Genomic DNA, 22,201 nt, shown 5'->3' with positions numbered 1-22,201 from the left:
TGGCCAGGTGTCCACATCTGCATCGATGTCTCCCCTCCCGGAGGTTGACCATGTGTCTGTGCAGGTGTGGTAAGATCACACCATGGCTCTGGTTCATGTAGAGAAGTGTCCATCTCCTGTTGGCCTCACATGCTGCATGTTCCATTGGTTATAACATGACATTCTCCTGCCTCTCTGGGCTCTGCATTTTCAGTCCTCTGTATTCTATATTTTCAAATCAGCTTGCCCCCACCCCCACAGCTGAACTCATCATCCCATTAGTAAAAGAAGTGTTTTTATAAAACATGACAGGAAATTATCTGGATGACACCAGAAGATTCTTCCTTCCTGTTTGGGGCTCCAAGAATTCACATCCTTTGCCCTGGAAGCCCAAAATGTGTTGGATCATGGAAAACCATAAATAAACAATGAAGGAGGTTTGCTTGGAAGTGCATTGTCACTGGAAGCTTTCATTGGTCAATGGCACCCACCATGTCAAGCAATGGTCCTACTCAAATCCTGCTCAGAGAGAAAGTTCACAAAGATTTTATAGCCTGAAATGTTGTGAAATTTTCCCAATCCCCTCCCATCAGGCTTCTGTTTTGCGTAGGGTTCTTGCCTCTTTTTAACCCACCACTAATGTTGACATCACATTAAAATCCAAAATTATTGTAACATGAGAGACACCTAACTTTAGGAAATGAACAAGGGGTAGTGGAAAGGGAGGTGGGGGGGGGTTGGGGTGACTGGGTGACGAGCACTGAGTGGGGCACTTGACAGGTTGAGCACTGGGTGTTATGCTACATGTTGGCAAATAGAACTCCAATAAAAGAATATACAAAAAAAACCCACAAAATTATTGTAAAATTATGTTGCATTATTGTGAGCTGCTTCCTGTCAGATGGACTTGGTATTCTAAAACAATTGGATGAAATAACAGGGGACAACAAATGGGGAAAATCATTATTCAGTAATGTGGCTTTTCTCACTCATTTGGTGTTGGCATGGAGGGATTTGGGAGGAGAGGGCAATGGGAGGAGGAAGGGAGTTATGACTGTGTATCCAGAAGTGTTCTCCTTGCCTGGAAATAAGGCATGTTTGTAACTAGTAATATTTCTCTATATGATGATTAACATTCCTCAACACACTGAACAAAATTGAACTTGTAAAATCTACTCCCAAAAGTCCAAATATATTGTACCTTTCCCCTCAACTTTCTGGATCAGAAATTTATATCTCCTCAATCTTTCTTGCAGATTTCACAGCCCTACTGGTGGACGTCATTGGAAATTCAACCAGCTACCTCACAGAGATTTTTAAGTCAACTTCCATCCTCTCAGGTGTGTTCATCTTGAAAATGCTTGGAAAATTGATTTGGCAAATATATCCAAGTTATCCAAATTTATCCAAACTTTGGATATATAACCAAAGTGGAATCCCCACCCCAAGCCCTGCCACATGCTGGGCTGCCAGGAACTCTATGTAAGTTTTATTTAAACAATCAGTGTGGTCCAGTTTCAACCACTAGTATTTGAAGGCTCCGTCTTCCAATCAGACTTCTTCCTGGTATCTAAAATGTTGGAGGAAGAATCCAAGGCTCAGAGTTAGGGGAATCTAGGCAAACTCAAGAAAACAGCTTCTATTAGATAGCTTTAATCCCAATTTAAAGATGAAAAACTGAGACTTGGAGAGGTTGCCTATTTTGCTGAAGGTCAGTTCAGAGTTTAGTATGAGATCTATTTGCAGCCCAAGACCATGTCCGACATACAGTTGAGGAAGATCTGCCTCACTACACAGTGGCTTCACATAACCCCAAGCAAGTCACATTCCCCCAGGGACTCACTTTGGAAAGCACAAATCTAGTCAATTGCCCACACATGGCCTCATCAGAAGGCTGGGGTGCTGCACCATGGAGCAACTATTGTGTTAGAAACAGGGAGAAGGGAGAAGGAGAAATAGTAATAGATACATCAGCTGCCAGGGACTCTTCCAAGGCCTTTCCATGTATTGCCTCACTGGATCCTCAGTATAACCTTGTGGAATAATTACATATGTATCCACGTGTTATAGGTAAGGAAACCATGGCACAGAGGTCAAGTAATTTGCCTAAGGTCATTATGAAGAAATGCAATTCCAACCCAGGTGATCTGGCTCTAAATTCCATGCTCTTGCTCATTATGCTAATATATATAATAACAGGACTGCAGTCATAGTGATAATTATTATTATTTTGTCTATTTACTGAGTTCTTCTATCTGCCAGGTACCATGCACATTATCTTACTGGGTCATCACAGCCATCCTTCGAAGGATGTGTGAACAAACGTCCACATTGTTTTGGGCAGCATCTTTTTTTTAACAAAAAAACTTTTTTTAGAGAGAGAGAGAGTGCATGGCACAAAGAAGGAGGACAGGGACAGAGGGAGAGGGAGAGGAAGGGAGAGGGAGAGAGAGAGAGAGAGAATCTCCAGTAGTCTCCACACTCACCACACAGCTCCATCTCATGACCCTGAGATTATGACTTGAGCCAAAACCAAGAGTCGGATGCTTAACCTACTGCTTAACCAGGCGCCTCTTTTGGGTAGCATCTTAAGGGACAAGGATGTTTAGGAATTCATTAGTTTCCAGACTTTTGAAGGTCTAGTAGGACATCTATACCACACATGATAAAACATTGCCAGCAGCATCCTGCCATAATTAAACATTCACATTCTTTTGGCAAAATGGCCCTTTACACTAAATGAGACAAATTGAAGACTGTAACTAGCCTCATATCTGTCAAGTCAGATTTGCGACCAAGTAAGTCCTGGTACCAAACTCATATAAAACCTTCCATCTTACAGTGATCTCAAATGAGGGACTGTGGAATTCAAATGTTCACCATTCTAAAATGGGTAAACTGAGACTTAGAGAGGTCAAGTAATTCACTGATGGCCACATATTCTGCTAGTAAACAGCAGAGCTGATATTTTAACACTGGCAGCTGACCCTAGAGGCTGTACCCTTAGCCATTATATTATCCTGCACATCCCCCCCCCAAAAAAAATTCCCAGAAAATCAGAGTTGCCTTAAAAAGGAGTTTGCCTTATTTTTCCCATAACATCTTAAGCTAGGGATTCCAGTTTAATGTTCATTTCAACATTAAAAGAAGCTACAGCTTTAGACCCACTGCTAAGTCTGGTGTACTGGTTTGTCTTACAGTGAGCCAAACGAATGAATCCGACTGCATCTTCATCTGTGTGATGACAGGAAAGTCAGGTGAATTACCTGCCATTCTTTGACAAGTTCTCTGAGTTGAAACTTAAACGGAACCTTCCAGCAGGCGAACCCAGGATTTGATTCTGTTGGTGTGGTTTTTGTAGGAAGGAATCTTTCTGACTTCTGGGAGATGGCGGAGAAGTCTCCTGTTATCAACTACACGTTCACCAGCAGCATGGCTGGTGTTCTGGGTGAGTGTAAACCCCCAACGCTCCTACTAGAGGCTCCAGGCCAGGGTTCCCAGGTAGCAAAATGAAAACTGAATGCTGCCCTCAGGTGTTTTGTTTAGCTACACTGTGCTAAAATCAATGGGTTTCACCACTAAAGAAAATTTATCTCTGGATTCTCTTACAAAAGAATAACTGATGACTCCACTGGAGTTGAGTAGTCACTATCTCCATTCCTCCCATTAGGAGGGACACCATCCTCCTCTTTTCCATAGACCTCTCTGTTCCTTATCACCTGACACATTTTTCTCAGATTAACTACCTGGATTTTGTAGGTAATTGCATTAGTGACCCTGTTGTATACATTGTCACCCTATAATACCCAGCCCCTCCCAACCATCCTCTACCCCTCTGTGCACACTCCTGCCCATCTGCTTGCCTCTTCCGTGGCACAAGTGGCATTTTTGGAACTACCTTTGAACACACTTTCGCCCCTACACTTAACGATCATTTGTAGCTGAATAAAGTTTCTGGAATCTGGCTGGTCCTCCAAGATTATCTGCTGCTGCTGTGGTTCCAGTCCTTCTCATCTACCTTTGAAATGGGATAGCCTCTGAACCAGTCTTCCTTTCATATTTCTTTAAAATATCCTTCTATTGCCAATAGAGCGATAGTCTTAAAATACATTTGGGTTTTGTCTCATCACTGCTCAGAACAGAGTCGGTAGCAGAGGGTCCAAAGCCCTTAGCCTGGAGCATACATTGCTCTGTCATCATGCCCAGCCTCATCTGCTCTCTTTTTCCTTGAACCTTCTGCTAGAATGACATTGAAACTCCTGCCTTTCTTGCAGATGGCATCTCTCTGCATGCCCGTGTCGCTCTGCCCAGCCTGGAGCTCCTTCCTACTTTTCCATATTTCAGAGCCCCACTATGTCTGTCAATCACCAGCTCAGCTGCTGCCACCTTTTTCCTAAAAATCCCCCAATCAGTATTTGCCTTCTATCTTCTATGACTCCTTAATATGACACTCATCCATCATTTGGACTCTGTGTTACTCCAGGTTGGAACACAGGTGACTTTCTGTGTGTGTCTCCTCATTGAATGATGCTTCAAGGCAGACACCAAGTCTCCTTCAGCCTCACAATCTGCCTTCCCCCTGGTGCCTTGCATGATATCATGTCCATAGGAGGCTCTTGAACAGTGTTTCTTGGAGTGAAATGAAATTTACAATAAATCTCCAATTCCACTTCAGGGGACTGCTTTGATTTGCTTTTATAACAGTTCTGTTTATTTATCTTAGTTATCCTGAGGAAGGAACCTCAACTTGTATGGAATGAGGCTGCTTGATGAGGCGATGAAGTGGGAATTTGTTGGATTCTCTTTGCCTACTTGATTCTGAGGGCATATCCAAGGACTGGGTCAATTTCACTTCTTTAGAGAGTCCTCCCAAGACCTTCCCACACCATCTCAATTATATCTACCCTTTGTCTTCCTTTATGAAGTACAAATGCTTGGGAAGAGAGAACATGTTTACAAGTTGACACGTATTTGCATGGTTGATGTGCTTGATAGCCAGTTACCTGGCTGAGTGATGGTTTGATTGGAAGGCACTTAGCCCTATGTCCAATTGATCTGGAAACAAGCACCAGGCCTCTGGTGCGTGTGGGTTCTACTGATCCCAGAAGTAAAACAGGAGAGAAGAGATGAGGCTGCAGGACCATGTCTTACCCTTGTACAGGATGTGCCCTGTACAGTGACCTGCCAAAGGGGCAAGTGAGGGCTGAAATCCAACCCAGAAGAAGGGATCCAATGCTCATAGGAGCCTGTCATCCTGACATGCAGCTTCCACCTCTAAAGGCTGCCCGAAAGGAGCTAGAAGGTAAAAATGAACACCTGAGCCTTTTCTTCCCTGTCTTCATGGAGCATCCAAGAGCACTGTGTAGATCACCCTCCAAATTGAGCCTTCCTGCTATTTCAGTGGGGACCCATCTTTCAGGCAGCTTCTTCCTGGCAGCTTCTGATGCCCCCAAATTCCACCTCCGGTCTCTAGTTGCACCCATAGGACACATGGATCAAGCCTGTCCCCCTTCTAGGAAAAAGTTCTGGAGCCATCAAGCTGCTGAGGGCTGTGAGGTGGGTGAGGACTCTGATGGATTCAGGTTCTGTCAGGAAACCTGTCGGATGTCGGATACTTTGCAGTCTGACAGCTTTGCATTCTGTTCGCAGTGCTTCTCCACATAGTGTTTTTGGAAATTGATATTTTAGCTTATTTTGCCATTCAAAACGAAATCCTCCTCTTTTGTGACATGTGGTACTGTTCCAAGTAAGGTTTGGATCTCTGTGTTTGGTACATTTGCATCCAACAATCTTTCAGTGGCTTGACAATTTTTTTGCTCAAAGTGTCAAGCATATTAAATCTGCCATTGACCATCTCCCTGAATGTACAGCTACCAGGAGCACAGCCATGACTTCAAAGCTCACGCCCACAAGCCAGCAAATGCTACCGAGGACAAGCCCTCTGCGCGGAGTCCAGAGCACCAGGGCATCTGCTCTAAGAACCTCTCCATGGACAGAGACAACTCCTCCTGCAGAGGGAGAGCAGACCAGGAACACAGACAGGCTTGCCCAGCTTCTCACCAGGGTCACGGCCACACAGGGCAGTGCTTCACCCACCCTCCCATCCTTGGGTAAGAAGCTTTCTCTCTCTTTCCCCTCCTGTCCTGTTTCTCCCACCTGTTCCCCCCCTAAGCTCACATAAATAAGTGAAACCCTTTCTTTATCCCTTTTCCAATGACCCTGTTCTTCTTCAGCATCCTTGAAATAAGAGATTGGTGTGAGCCAATATGAATTTGATGCAGACAAGCAAAGGCACCAAGTATCATTGGCATAATGTCCTGCTGACATTTATTTGTATGATTTTGAAAATTTTGAAATAGTTGAAGACTCACAAGACATTGCAAAAAGTAGTACAGAGAGCTCCCTGATATCTTTCACCCAGCATCTCCCAATAGGAGTATCTTACCTAAGTGAAGTATGTTATACCATGATGTATTCTTATTTCAGCAAAGCACTGAGCAATATCTCTCCTGAAATGAACAGTATGTGGTGGAATGAGGTCAACATTTCATGGCAGGATTAGGTTAATTTGTAGCTGGCTGGATAATGATGCCAAAAATATGTTGATGACTTGATGCCAGCATGGAAAGCTGCCATATATCATGTGCCACCATCTTTGTAGACACCATCAGTACTGTTGTCACAGAAGATGAAAGGATATGTTCATGCTATTTGGAAATAAGATACAACAGAGATAACACTTTCATTAAAAGCCAGTACTGTCTTGATGAGTTCCGACAAGGGACGAGAGTTATAGAATTCATTCGTTCACTCATTCACTCATCGAGATATGTTTTTAATACCAGACTCTGGGTTAGCTGCTAAAAGCACAGCTCTATCAATGTTCTCTTTCATTCCTGAGCTTACAGTACAGGGAGGAGACATGGGGCAAGTAAACTGATAGTTAGGATCTATCCTACAAAGAACTATTATCCTGGAGAGCCCAGCGAAGGGACTTCCTGGAGGAGGTAAAAACTGATGGGAGTCAGGCAGGAAGGAAAGCAAGAATGAGGAAAAGGAATCAACTTCACTAACCAGAAAGTCATTAGTATGCTAGCTTGTATCATGACAATTCCACATAATTAGAAAGTTTCCCAGAACAATATGAAGAAAAAAAAAAAAAAAAAAGATGTGATTGCTAGCGGCAAGAAAAACAATAAAATACTTAGCTGTAAGCCTAGCAGGAAAAGTGCTAGGTTCTATATAAGAAACACTATAAAACTTTAGTGAGAGTAATAAAGGCATATTTAAATAAATAAAGTGATATACCATGTCCTGGATGAGAAATCTGAATATTTTAAAGATGGAAGTTGTTTGCAACTTAACTATTTTTATTTTTTAAAGATTTATTTATTTATTTATGAGAGACAGAGAGAGAGAGGAGCAGAGACACAGGCAGAGGGAGAAGTAGGCCCCCCGCAGGAGCCTGATTCAGGATTCGATCTCAGATCCCAAGATCACAACCCGAGCCAAAGGCAGCTGCCCAACTGCTGAGCCACCCAGGCGTCCCACCAACTTAACTTTTATATTTAAATTTTTCTCTGTGAGTTTTAAAAACTTGAAAAAATATTTTTCATGCCTACCATGGAAATGAATAAGAGAAAACCTAGATAGAATTACTTAAAAGACCAGAGAGGGATGTTTGGGCTTCGTCACAATCCTGTGATACCGTATTATCGTTATTAGCTTTATCATCATCCCCATTTTAATGATAAAGCTAAAAAAAAAAGTGAAGTCACTTGCTCTCAATGTCATAACATGAGGGAGGCAAAAACAGTTTCCTCTCAGGGTCTCCTCACCTCGAACCCCATAACCTTTCCACTGGGTCACAAGATGAACTTTGAGAGAGCCCGCTGATCGGATATCCAAGGAATTTAGAGATTCCTTTCTTAATTGGTAGTTAGGAAAATAAAGTTTACTTTGTTCTATTTATTCCAGTTCAAGGTAGAGCTTAAATCCCTGAGCTACCTGTTTTATGCATGCACGTTGCATTTCCCCTTTGGTAGCATTTCAGTGTTTTGGTTATTTTATGTCTGAATCAAATCGGTCAAGAATGTAAGTGGCCTGTTACTGTCTCATGATCAGCTACCAGGAGGTTGGCCAGGAGCCCATGGGCGACAACGGACAGTCAGGCACGGACTCCCACACTGCCTACGCTCTGGGCACCCGGAGGGCCTCCCTGGGAAATGCTGTCCTCCACGCTGACATCGCCTGCTGAGGCCACGGCCACAAGGAGCCTTTCTGGGCCTTCCTCTAGGACAGCAGCCACACAGGGCAGCTCCTCCCAGGCCAGCCCAACCTCAGGTAAGAGGAGGTGCTCACTCTCATTTCCTCCATTTTTAAGCTAAATTTAGCACTGTTTTTAAAACATTTTCTAAATTTTTGAAATACAATGCACAGGAAAGTAATGAAACCTAAGTTAGCACAATAATTAACAATCATAAAGCAAACTCTCTCTTCCTTTTCTTTACTCCAACCCTCTTCTTTCACCTTGAATGAATGAATGAATGAATGGAAACTCCCTCTTTGCAGGGTCTCCCTTGCTCTCTCTGTTTTATGTGTTGAATTTAGAAATTTCCAATTTCCAGAAAAATTTCTTTTTCACTGCTCATGAAGCAAGTGACCATTAGGAGCCAATACTGTTCCCTCCAGCCAGTTCAACTGCCTTTTTGGCATAGGATCAGTAGGTATTAATGTTATTTCATTAATTACATATGCACGATGTTTATGCAATATAATGTGGCATACTCGTTAACTACATACACAAATAAAATGATATGTGCATTCATATGTAATCATGTGCTATCAGGAAAGCTTGAGTTACAAAAAACAAGAAAAAAGTTGTCAAATGTGATCTCAGTTTCATGTATCTATGTGTTTACGTATGTGTGTAATAAATAATACACAGAAAATAGAAAGTGAACCAAAATAAGACTGAAAAAAGAAATTCACAATGTATTAACCTTGACTATATCTGGGAAGTTGATATGATTTTTATTTTTCTTCACTCCACTGTCATGAATTTTCCATATTTTTATCCTCCTATAATCAAACAAAAAAGTTTTACTGTATTTATTTTTAAAATCACTTCCTCTGGCACCTGTTGCCAGTGGCCCTTCTTCCAAGCTCACCACAGCTGGAGATCAGAAGACTCATCATGTCTGTGCTTCGTGTCCATTAATTTGACCTTCCTGCCTGTGGGCCATGCTCCCACCTCAAGAACCTGGAACGTAACAGGCATTCAGGAAAAGTTGGCAGGACCACCTGCATTTCTTTAAGAAATGGAAGGTATACATGTGAAGTATTGCCTTGAGACTCAAAATCTCAATTGCACCAACAGATCTGGGGATGCAATTTTGGTAACTGCGATCGATGGGAGAAACACCTCACAGGATCACATAGGAACAATAAAAGCTAACACATTTGGGTTTGGCTAACAGGACATCAGCAGCCAGCACAGCCCCAAGGCTACACTGTCTGGTCTTTATTCCATCACAGCAGGGTTGAAATCGACTCCACCTTTGCTGTCTGTCCTGAGACCCTTCTCTTGATCTCTCTGAGTCCTGGTTTTTTCATCTTCAAACCTGGGGGCGGGAATAGCTAACTTTTGGAGCAGCTGTGAGGATTGAATCAGGTGGCTTCACTAAGGCGTTCAGCTCAGCATGTGGCACCTGGGAACCACTCAGTCCCTGGCAACTCCTACCAACCTGTCCCATGGCACCCCCAGTACAGCGTGGTGGCCGGCTCCTAGGGACCCACTTCACAAAGGGCAGTGGCCAGCAGGACATCACCAGAGGAGAGCCTGGGTCTGCTTTTGCCCGAAGTCCCTTTCAGCTCTAATCCTCTATAATTTCTACAGTCATTTAGTTAAACTCTGTGTTTGGGTTGTGATTAAAGCTGCTCTGTGGCACCCAGCCAGCAAGCATCAACTGACACCTTCTGGGTTCAGGGGGCTTACAGTCCTGTGCTGACCCCCTCTAAGAAAATGGCAAGACTGCCCCATGTAGGTGGGCCCCCTGACCATAGTGGTCTGCACATGTGTGATGCTGCCCAGCTTGGGTACCAATGCAGCGGCCCACGTGGAGCAGAAGCAGCATCTAATGCAATGTTGCCACACCCATGGCCTAGCAGGGGAGCATAAGGAACCAGCAGCTGGCTTCCCCCCCACCTCACCCCTCCACATCATCCCGGAGAGTCCAGCCATCCAGTCATAGCAAACAAACTGCCACTCACTTCTCTGGGGCTTTGCTTAAGCTCTTTGCTCTGCCTGGAAGGCCTGTTCTCCTCACTAACCACTATGTTTGCGTCTCAGAGAACATGTCCTCTGCCCCCAACCTCCATCCTCTCTGCTCTCGTGCAGGTCAGCCTCACCCCCTTTGCTTCCATTTCACCACACAAGTGAAATGGCCCGTCCTATCTCCCTCATCCTCACCCCCTCCAAGGAGGCTGCTTTGCCACTTTTGCCAGAGACCAGGTTCTTGACAGAAAGGTTCATATCCTGAAGTGGTCCTTAAGCCAGGACTTTACGAACATGATGAAAAGAATTGCTGAGATGAGCCCATGCTCTACCATGAAGAAGACAGACAATTTACAAGGATGGGCATGAAGGCATCACCTTTGGTTGACTAGGGCAGGACTGGTGGCATGGGGCTTCTTCTCTCCATCATGCACCCCAAGAAAAAACATGGGCTCTCCCCTCCTTCTCTTCCTCCCAGGATCCTCCACCCCTGGCACACAGACCCCGAGTCCGACCAAGGCACCAGCTCCAAAATATCCACAGACAGGTAAGAACATGCGGCTGGGAAAGGAATCCCAGTACCACATGGCTTTGGGGTAGGGCTCCGCAGTGGTGAGGGGTGGTGGGAACAAGGGAGCCAGTAGGCTGACCAAGCCGGGCATCATACTTCATCAGTTCTAGCAGCAAAAGAGGCAGGAGAACTCATTTACAAGCCTTGCCATGTTGCTAAGTTGCCCTGCGATTTGCATAAAGCACTCCCTCCTTCTTGGCTACAATTCCCTCTAGATTTTGAGAATGCTTTATCCTTAAGGTGCTATTATTCCTTAGTTGTCTGCATCACCCAAAGTCAGATCATGCTGACTGTTGTGCGGCCACTCTTGCCCCTTGCAGGGGACCTCCCTGAAGCATGGCCACCTACCCATGGAGAAGAGCCAGCCCTGGTCCAAGGACCCCACCACGTCTCAAGTACGTCCCGGCAGCCTGCTGCTCTGTCGCCCTTGTGTTTTTGGAAGGAGGTGGTGTAGTGCAATAAAAAGAGGTTTGCTAGATAAATTTAGATTCAGAGTGCTGGGATTAAATCCTAGCTCTACTATTTACTGGTGAGGCGGGCTCCAGCGCTCAGCTTCGGGAATTCAGTTTCCTCGACTAGGAAGCAAGAATAATAACAATTATCGTGGGCACTAAAACTGTCTTTATTTCCCATGGTTTTGTATTAAGATAATGTGTGTGGAAGTGATTTGGAACTACAGAGCTCCGCATAACTTAATCCAATCAACTTTTATCGAGTGAACACCTATTGAGTGAGGCGCTGTGCGCTTTGCAAACAGAGGCTGTTCTTTTCATGAGCCTGATGTCAGCAAAGGCGGCGAAAGGAGGAATGGGTGACTCCCAAATTCAACCCCCATTCACTGGATGCAGCTTACTTTTGTTGCATTTTACTTATTATTTTTAAAGATTTTACTTATTTATTGGAGGGAAAGAGAGAGAGTGAGAGAACAAGCAGGGGAGGGGCATAGGGAGAAGGAGAAGCAGATTCCCTGCTGAGCAGGGAGCCTGACCTGGGGCTCGATCCCAGGACCCTGAGATCATGACCTGATCCCAAGACCTCAGGATCATGACCTGAGCCAAAGGCAGGTGCTTAACCAACTGAGCCACCCAGGTGCCCCTACTTTTGTTGTGTTTGAAAGGACACCCTGCCTCTCCCATCCCTGACCCTTAATTTCTATGGAATTGTAGAGGAAACCATGTCTTGGGCTTATGGTTGGGTTTTTGAGACTCCTCACAGAGGCTCGGCGCTTCAGTTTCTGGGTTTCGTGATGCGTTTTTTCCATTTTTCGATGCCTCGTTCTCTTCCTTTCTGCTCCAGAAGACAGAAATTGATACAAAGTGAGCCCTTCAAAGCTGGTGGAGCCCTCAGGCCCCTCCCACTCCTGGGTGCCTTTGCATGCCGGTTTCCAGAATGTTCCTGGACTATCCAGGCATATGTCAGCAGGGCATTATTAAATTCCTGGAGACTACACAGTCTCTTTTTTCATACACTGGAGATCTGCCCCAGCCCCACTCCCAACCTGCAGTGAATGGGCCTTTCAGACACAAAGCCATGATTATACTGCCAAAAGAAATTATAGCCATTTTCCCCCAGAGGTTCTAAAGAAACACACTGTTGGTGCAGATGGGGGCAGTTGTCAGACTGAGTTTTGGAAAGCAAGTTGACTATATAAACTATCTGTATCTGTATCTACTTATATAGCTCTCTCTATTATCTATCTATCTATCTATCTATCTATCTATCTATCTATCTATCTCTGTCATTCTGTTCATCCATCCATACAATAAGAAATGTAAGTATAAAATAAAGGGGTTTTGACAATTTCCAGTAACTGATTCTTCCCATTCACAAAGAAATCATGCCACAAAGTCTTTTGAGATTGACTCCTTCATCCACTCTGTGAATATTTATTGAGCTTCTGCTGTTTCCCATGCACTGTACTAAGCCTATTTTTACCCTTTCTTTGCAATAATTCTGCAAGATAGGTAATGTTATCTTCATTAAGCAATTTCAGTGAATGCTACAGCTAAAAAGTAACTAAATTTTGAGCCTACATTTGTCGAATTCCAAGCCTGAGCTCATTCCACTCTTCTGTGTTATCTGTCCCAAGATTCTCCATCTGTATAAAATAATTGCAATTCGAGGAAGAAATTGATTAAGTTTTTTATATGTATATTTTTATTGGAGTTCGATTTGTCAACATACAGTATAACACCCAGTGCTCATCCCATCAAGTCCCCCCCTCAGTGCCCATCACCCAGTCACCCTATCCCCCCGCCCACCTCCCCTTCTACTACCCCTTGCTCATTTCCCAGAGTTAGGAGTCTTTCATGGTTAAGTTCTTAAGAGAAAAAGCAGTAAATGCTATGTGCAGCCAGAGAGGAAGAGATTAGCTCCATCTGGAGGGATTGCTCAAAAAGTTTTCATTCATCAGGAAAGTGGCATCTGGGGGCACCTGGGTGGCTCAGTCAGTTAAGTATCTGACTCTTGCTTCCAGCTCAGGTCATAATCTTGCAGTTGTGGGATGGAGCCCTGCATTGGGCTCTGCACTCAGTGTGGAGTCTGCTTAAGATCCTTTCTCCCTCTCCCTCTGTCCCTCCTTTCTCTCTCTGTCTCAAATAAATAAATAAATAAATAAATAAATAAATAAATAATAAAATCTTTAGGGAAAAGAAAGAAAGAAAGAAAGAAAGAAAGAAAGAAAGAAAGAAAGAAAGAAAGAAAGAAAGAAAGAAAGAAAGAAGAAAGAAAAGAAAAGAAAAGAAAAGAAAAGAAAAGAAAAGAAAAGAAAAGAAAAGAAAAGAACCAGAACACCAGAACAAGGTAGCCTCTACGTATGCATTCTAAGTAGAGGCACAGCTTATGCAAAGGCATGAGGCAGGAAAGGACAGATGTTTTTCCAGGGGCTGGAATTCTGATGCTACAGGAAAGTGATGAGGAGTGAGGGAGCAGAGGCTGGCAAGGGGACAGGGCGCTGTCCCAGGGCCATAGAAGGAATGTGGACCTCTCCTGAGACAAATCAGAGTGACATGGTCATATTTGTGGTGCAGAAAGGCTTCTCTGGCTGCAAAGTGGAGACTAAAGAGAGGAGGATATGAGAGTGTTGTACTAAGCACAGCCAGAGATGATGGAGGCTGAGGAAGACTTGACTCAATAGGGAGACTTGAGTGATATTCAGGTATCAAGAAATGTGACGATGGTGGAGTGATCCCCCAAGACATAACCAAACATCACAACCAAGTTTGGACAGCTGAGCAGCAAAGAGCCATTTCCAGAGATGAAGAAGCATGGGAGAGGTTGGGAAGGGGAGAGAGGCATGGAAATCAAGCTTCAGAAATGTCAAGGATGCTCTGAGTAGTAAAGTGTGCTGGTTATGAGCTCCAGACTCAGGTCCTGCCAGAGCCACTACCTGCTATATAACTGATCAAACTACAGGATCATTCAGGCTCTCTGTATCCTCTTCTATAAAATAGATATTTTATGAGAATTAAATGAAACGATGTATGTAAAGAACTTAGGAAAGTAGCTGATACATAGCAGGTGTGCAATGCATGTTAAAGAAAAAAAGCCATAGCATACTTAAAAAAATTGATAAATGCTCTGGAGGGTGTACTGTTCTAATTGACTCAAGATAAAATTCAAAATACATTTCCTGCCTACATTTTTTACTAAATCTTTTCCTAACATTATGAGCCCTCTCTCGACTTTAATACATATATAACTGATAGATGAATGGATAAATAAGATGTGGTCTATCTATATACACAACAGAATATTACTCAGCCATGGAAAAGAATGAAATCTTGTCATTTGCCACAAAGTGGATAGAGCTAGAGGGTATAATGCTGAGTGAAATAAGTCAGTAAGAGAAAGACAAATACCATATAATTTCATTCATATGTGGAATTTAAGAAACAAAACAAAGCGGGGAAAAGAGACAAAGCAAAAAGCATACTGTACTCCTAAATATAGAGAACAAACCGCTGGTCACCAGAGGGGAGGGGGCTGGGGGCAGAGGCGAAACAGGTGATAGGGATAAAGAGTGTCCACGCATGTTGATGAGCACCGGGTGATGTATAAAAGTGATGAATCACTATATCATACACCTGAAAATAATATTAGTTTGTTATGTTATATATGTATGTATGTTAACTACACTGGAATTAAATTTTTAAAAAGCAAATATAAAAATAAATCTAAAGCTGCTAAATTGTAACTTTCAAATCATAAAACATGACTCATAAAAATATGAAACAAACACATGTCAGAGATATTATTCGACCATTAATTAATGAATTGATTAAAATTGGCTCAATGGAGAGTGTGAGGAATAGGGATTTTTATAGTCCCAGGAATTTGGAAGGGAATTTACTAATTGATATCGTTATTGATATCGATAAGTTATTTTTTTCTCACTAGACAAAAAAAAAAAAAAAAAACAGTTGCACCTTGCCCAGGCATAATTCATTTACATTGCTTATGGAAAAGAATTATTTGTGTTGCTCTCAGACGACAGTCATTTACACTACTATCAGCTAATGTCTTCAGAGTTGTAAAATCACCTACTCAATAGATCAATCAAAGGCACGTACCCTTATATAACCAGATAATCCCCCACGGAGTCTGCTAGACAATCCCCAGAACTTACTTCCAGGTTTTAGATCATCTTTCTTGATAGTAACTAGCAATTCTTTTTTGGAAGATTATTATCAATATCCTAATATAGTCTTCAAATCACTGAAGGGTGAGCTCTGTAAGAGGAAGCCTCTTTTCCTCTTCTTAAAAAAGATTATTTACTTGAGAGAGAGAGAGCGAGCGAACATGCACATGGGGGAAAGGGGAGGGGCAGAGGGAGAGAGACAGAGAGAGAGAGAGAATCCCAAGAAGGCTCCACGCTGAGCAGGGAGCCCGATGTGGGGCTTGATCCCAGGACCCTGAGATCATGACTTGAGTGGAAATCAAGAGTCTGACATTTGACCGAATGAGCCACCCAGGTGCTCTGCTCAATACATTTTTAATAGATCAGTAATCATAGCTATTATTTATTGTTTATTCCACAGCAGGAACTTTGCAGTTTGCTTTGCATAAATTGTCTCCTTTAATCCTCCCCGTGGTCGTCAGGTGACACACCCCGTACACATTACCCAGTCTCACACGTGTACATACATAATGCCCGCATACCCATGCAAAATGCACATACCCATGTGTGCACACGCTCACACATATGCCTGCACACACACACACACACACACACACACACACACACCATACCCCACACCCTCTGTACCATCAAATTATGCTCCATTTCCCTATCAGTAAACCATCCCCTTGCATGAGGTTGGGTCCTCACATACCCTACCTCTTCCTCTGGAGATGCCTCCACCTTATCCACTTCTGTTTAATGTTTTTGGATTCTTTTTTAATATTTGCTCTCAGTGAAACCATCTCTGATTTCCTCTGGGAACTGGACCCCACCTTTCTCCACCTGCCTCTTGTTTTCTCACAGCAGCTTTCCTGGGCACTGACGAAGCAACGCTTGTCTACCTCTCTGTCCCAGAGCCACCTGAGATCAGGGGCGAGACTCTATTCACCAAGTATCGTACCTGTCAGAGGGAAGATGCTTGCTCGACCCTTGGTGATTTCAGTGGCCTGGGATTGCCTCTTCTAGGGTGTCCTCAGCTGCTCCTCGAGGAAGGGGCCATCACAGCTGCTCCCCTCACCCTGGCCATCCAGAAGCTCAACCCTTGCCTGATGGAGCTGTGCCGCTTTTTCCAGCAATGCCTCTGCATGAGCAGGAAGAGAGACCCGAGGACGGAGGCCGTGAGGTAACCTGAGCCAGTTGTCCCTTCCCACAGCCAGTATTGAGAGGCTGTATATGCTGTGAGGCTGCTCTGTAGGCCACAGGCGGCCAGGAACAGACAGGCAACAGATTAGACTCTCTGGTGAGTCTCCTATTAGATCATCACCTCCTTGAGAGCCAGGAATGGAACCTCATTCATTTCTGGGTCCCCGGAACACAGTGCAAGGCCTGACACAGCAAACACATCTAGTCGAGTGGAGGTGAGCCGAGTTGGTGTAAACTGAGCCTGGCTGGTAGACTTGGCCTCTTCCTGGTGAGATTTGCCAGAAGAGAACAACCAGAGGACATGTCCATCGAAATCCCAGCTCCTTCTAAATCCCTAGCAGTCATTTGCTGGCCTAATGAGAAGATTGTAAAAAGACACTTAGAAGGCAGACTGTGCTTCATATTAGATGTTCTAGGCGTGGAGGTTTTCTCACCCTCGAGTGCAGACATTTTATCCTTTCTTCTGGGGTTTAGTCTTGGCTATAAACCCAGAACCAAACAAACATGGATGAACACGTCTTCTCCAGTGGTCCGGGGCCAATCCCAAAGATCTTTAACGTTCCTTCCAAAGTCCGCTCACGATCCTTCAGCTTTTTGAGATTTTATTTTTAAGCAATCTCTACACCCAATGTGGGCTTGAACTCATAACCCTGAGATTAAAAGTTGTGTGCTCTACCAACTGAGTCAACCAGGCAGGCGCCCCTACTCTTTGGCTTTTCAAACCTCCATCATCCACTAGCTCTGAGCCCCCAGTCTGGGTTTGAAGCTTCTTTCCATTAAATCCTTGTTCTGGATTCTTCCATCAGCAATGCTTCTTCCTCCACCCAGAGAGAGACCTGACCAAGGTCACAGACCCAAGGCTGTTAGCGAGCATTGAGGAGGCATTTCCCCACCATGCATGCTGTCCCTTCATCCTAAGGAAGAGAACACTTTTGCAACAATGCTTTCTCACAGGATCTCACCATCAGAGCCTACTTCCAACAGCTCTTCAAATCAACAACACGAGTTGAGTCTCTCCTACTTATGCATGACGCACCATGCCAAGCCCTGGGAATTGAGAGGTGAATCAGAAACAGGCCCAGAAACCAAGGATTTCATGATCCTAAATACAAATTAAAATACGACAGGGTGAGGGACAGAACCAAGCCATACCCAGAGACAGAACCTATTCTTCATATCCCCTTGGGGGAAAAAAAAAAATCACATTTAAAAAAATCTGTATTGCAAGTGCTGAGTGGAAGGATAAATGAGGAAGGAGGAAGTTCCCAGAAAGAGGTTTAAGTGAAAATTTAGGGAGATGAAGCGTCTATGAATCTGAGCTTATCCCTGTATTTTAACCTAATAGTGAATTGTTCTATAATTTCATACTAAACATTGAGTCCCAGCTAGGACTAATAGAGTGGGAGGCTGGCTGGACTCTGTGTTTGTTGAATAGGACAGCCTCCGTGATCAAAAAAATCATGTTTGACTGGGGAAGTTGGCCACATAAAGAGAAATTACAAAACAGTGTGACAAGCACTGTGGCAGATCCCAAGTATGTACCAGGGCCACTGATAGGGCTTGATGGAGGAAGAGAAGCTTCCAGGGCAGGCATTGGGAGAGGCCACTCCAGGCTAAAGGAGCAGCAAGTGCAAAGACAGACAAGGGAGATGCAGCCTGCAGCATCACAGGTCCACCGGGACAGGCAGGGTGGCTGCAGCCAAGGTGATCGGCCAGTGGCCCTGGCACAGGTCCCTTTTCAGGGGAGCCTTGCTGTCTTCAAGCACCTGGCGAGCTCTTGGCAAACAAGTCTGGACTTTTTCCCTTCAGGCTCCAGCTGCTCCTCCCGGCTGTGCATTTCCTCCTTCATTCAGAACAGATTGAACCCATTCCCCAGGGTAGTAGGATATCCTCTCTGTTTTGGAAGCTTTCTAAGCATTTTGTTTGCGGTTGTTAGAAGAAAATCTTGTCAAGCTGGCCCACTTCAGGCTAGCTGAGGGGAGATTAGGGATTAGGCCGCAGAACCGCACCCTCAAAGCTAGTAGGTCGCTTACTGTGCTGTATGATTGGGGGGCGGGTGATGGGGGTTGAAACCAAGCAGACCCGGGTTTAAATTTAGGCTCTGCTGTGTACACGCTATGTAGGCTGGTCATGTAATCTCTCTGAGCCTCAGTTTGTGCTTCTGCAAAATGAGTATAGCCCGGTTGGAACGGAAGCGCGCTCGGGCATGAAGCGGATTACATGGGTAAAAATCCTGCACCACCGCTTGAGAACAGTGAGTGTTCAGGCAAATCAGACCATCTCTGTGCCCTAGTTTTCTTAATGTCTCAGTGTCCTATAAATTGAGAGTGATAGAGCCTGGGGAATCCTTACAGCCAGCTTTACTTGAGCGGTTAGTGGCTCCCCAGAGAATGCTAGAATCACAGAGCGGTGGAGGCGGGAGAGAAATGGGAAGATGTTTGGCCCAACCTCATCACGTATCCGGTGAATTCCCAGAGTCCCACAGTGAGCTGCCCACTCAGAAAGCTCTTCTTCCTAAAATTGTGCTTGGTGCTCTTTCATTGAAGCCCTCCGAAGCCATCCCTGCAGTCCCAGCCAAGAGCCGGATATTATTTTGCAAGTACTGGCGGCCTTGTAAACTGTAACAGCCCTGCGCTCTTCTCACCCCACCTCACGCAAACAAACAAATAAATGAACATGACCATTTGCTGAGCACCATACGAGCCCAGCCCTGTTTGGAAACTTGGTCCACGTTAGCTCACTTAATCTTCGTGATGACCTGCGAGGGTAGGTTCTAGCATCGCCCTTTCTTGTGTAGATGAAAAATCTAAGGCCCAGAGAAGTGAGTGCTCAGCCTGACGTCATACATCCCTAGTCAAGAATGATGCCAGAACTAAAAATATAGCTTTCTCACTCCAAGGTCTAAGCCTTTCCCTGCTCAGCCTCATCCCCTGCCTCTCCTCCCACACCTTGTAGAGATGGAGAGGGGGTTCTTGCTGTGAAGAGTTGGCCACTCTGACTTTTTAATTTATCTTATTTTTTATTTTTTAAAGATTTTATTTATTTATTCATAAGAGAGACAGTGAGAGAGAGAGAGGCAGAGACATAGGCAGAGGGAGAAGCAGGCTCCACGCAGGGATCCCAATTTGGGACTCGATCCCAGGACTCCAGGATCACGCCCTGAGCCGATGGCAGATGCTCAACCACTGAGCCACCCAAGCGTCTCATACTCTGACTTTTTAAATGATGATAATCTTCCCTTAGCCACAAGGGATGGTGACTGCTTTCCACTCTAATTGGAATCTTTAGGTACTGTCTTGAATACTACTCCTGGTTTCTGAAGAATGCCACCTACATCTGTCAGAGGGTGAAACAGATGCCTCACTCCCAGAGTAAGTAAACACCTGACCGTGTTGTAACTTAATCATAAATGCCTTCTATGAAAGTGTTCTAGAACTCAGTGGTTGTTCCTGCATTCGTTGGGGGCCAATCACAGTAGATGCAGCTCATGCAGTCCTCATTAATTCTAGACAAAAAAAAAAAGTGGAAGGTATTTCTGATTACTCTTCACCTAACAGTTTGATGTTTGCAATTAGGCATAGAAGAAAAAAGAAAAGAAAAATAGCAGGAGTCAGTCCAACCAAGCAGTGTTGCTTTCTGTGTGAGCTCCAGCAAGTTTCTGAATCCTCCCTGACTCCCATGTAAGGTAAACATATAAATGAACAAAGAAAAATCAAACAAAAGACAGATCCCATAGAAATGCTCAAATTCCTGACCAAAGCAAAATGATCACAAATAATCCAAAAAGAGCTTGTTCTTGTTTTGTTTTTAAGATTTTACTTTTAAGTAATCTCTATGCCCAACATGGGGCTCACACTCACAACCCTGAGGTCAAGAGTCATGTGCTCTATGGACTGAGCCAGCCAAGCTCCCCCAAATAATCCAAGATAAAGAAGGCGGCCTGAGGTGCTAGGAGTAGGGTATACAGTACCCCTCTCCTTATCCTGATGGCATCAAAGCCCCCATTTACTCCCAGAGAGGCCAGGTGTGACCTTTGTTTTTTCTCCCATTCCTGCAGACAAAGTGGCCGATCTGGCCTAACTGGTCCCCAAGCTAATGGTCTGGCCATCTACCTGGACTTCCCAGTCAAAGGACTCTGACTTTCTAAAACTTGTGGAACTATATGGAACTTAAATTACCTTCACTCTGCAGCATAAAAGTCAAGCATTTGGGGGTGGAGGGCTCAGTAGTCAAAGAAATTCCTTTGCCTGTTATGGGCAGAGGGAGCAGGAAATCTTGCAAGCAACCTCTACTTAAACAGCTCTTCCTCCGTCCCTGCCACACTGCAGTCTCGACTCAAACAATATATTACATCTGCTGCACAACATATTAACAAGGTTAGATTAGCTTTTTGCAAACCAGGGAGACTGGGAAGCCATCACTGGGCGGAGAGTGGAGAACTGAATGCTACCTCCCTCTCCACATGGCTTCTAACCAGCACGGGGTCTTGTCCACACCCTTCCCCTCTCTGACACAGACTCCTGAGTCCCCAGCCACTGCTCGGCCACACCCCTGTCCTCCAGAGTAGCCTGGCCCATGGCTGGTGCTACCTGAATTTATGTCCCTGTAGCGTTCCTTTCTTTCTCACTCCCTTGAATTCCCTCTTCTTTTTTTCTTTCCAGCCTTAAAACAAAAATGCCTCCAGAATATCTGCCAGTCGGTGTGAGGCCTTGAAAAAGCGATGGTACCTATTGATAAATTGGACGACATCTCTTCACCCTGGCCCCTGGCCCGAGTTGGCTGACTTTGCAAAATTTGCCAGGCTCCAGCTAGGTCATCAATTAACTGAAAGAGGTTCTTTTTGGAAGTAGCATTTCTCTCTCTCCTGTGACTCCTGGGAAGGTGGAAGGCCAAAGTGTTAGAAGCTGCACGGAAACCTAAATCCATGCTCAAGTAACCCCCATGATGTTCGCAGCAATCCTGAGACTGGAGAGATGGCGTGAGGGGTGTCACTCTAGCAAGAAGAAACTAGTCCAGGCACCGAGACCCTGACCCAAAGCGACTTAAACTTGGGATTGTAGGAAGAGAACAAGATAGATAAGGAAAAGTGAGCCCATGCTGTGAAGAGATTCACCTAGGATTTCTCTATACCATTAACTCACCCTCAGTTATGTACAACTCATCAGACTTGCTCACTATAGGACCCATATCACCCCCCAAGCACCTCTAAGTAGAAGGTGAGGAGATCTTCCCTTGGAAGAAGTATAGAGAGTAGTGGGGTTTTTGTTGTTAAGTTCTTGTCTTGATTCCTCATCTGTGGATCCTATGGTATTCGGGGGCCTCCAAGTGCATTCTCAGGGTCAGCGATTCACTAATAGGCCTCATGGAAGTCGGAACAGCTCCTATAATCACATTCCCTACAGCAAAAGGACAGAGATTAAAGTCAACAAAGATAAAAGGGGCAGAGGGCAGGGCCCAGGAGCGCCCAGGCACCAGCTTCCAGTTGTGGTCTCCAGTGAAGCAGCATGGGTAGCACTGGTTTCTTCCAGTAATGACATATGACAACCCATAA

The 22,201-nt window shown here is 44.5% G+C and overlaps 1 protein-coding gene across 1 annotated transcript in view; it reads left to right on the top strand.

Moving 5' to 3' along the window:
- Nucleotides 1–21,816, top strand: part of HHLA1 (HERV-H LTR-associating 1) — a 34,176-nt gene extending 12,360 nt beyond the window's left edge. The window contains exons 7-16 of the mRNA XM_038556343.1: nt 1,236–1,319; nt 3,180–3,236; nt 3,341–3,433; nt 5,850–6,089; nt 8,104–8,322; nt 10,734–10,802; nt 11,147–11,221; nt 16,474–16,630; nt 19,939–20,021; nt 21,312–21,816. Of these exons, the coding sequence (XP_038412271.1) occupies nt 1,236–1,319; nt 3,180–3,236; nt 3,341–3,433; nt 5,850–6,089; nt 8,104–8,322; nt 10,734–10,802; nt 11,147–11,221; nt 16,474–16,630; nt 19,939–20,021; nt 21,312–21,355 (1,121 nt within the window). The 3' untranslated portion in view covers nt 21,356–21,816. The remainder of the gene's footprint in view (nt 1–1,235; nt 1,320–3,179; nt 3,237–3,340; nt 3,434–5,849; nt 6,090–8,103; nt 8,323–10,733; nt 10,803–11,146; nt 11,222–16,473; nt 16,631–19,938; nt 20,022–21,311) is intronic.
- The last annotated feature ends 385 nt before the right edge of the window (nt 21,817–22,201 follow it).

The sequence above is a fragment of the Canis lupus genome, chromosome 13 (genome assembly GCF_011100685.1).
Source record: "Canis lupus familiaris isolate Mischka breed German Shepherd chromosome 13, alternate assembly UU_Cfam_GSD_1.0, whole genome shotgun sequence".
NCBI lineage: Eukaryota > Metazoa > Chordata > Mammalia > Carnivora > Canidae > Canis > Canis lupus.
Note: the sequence above shows the minus strand (reverse complement) of the source record. Positions and strands in the feature narration are given on the sequence as shown.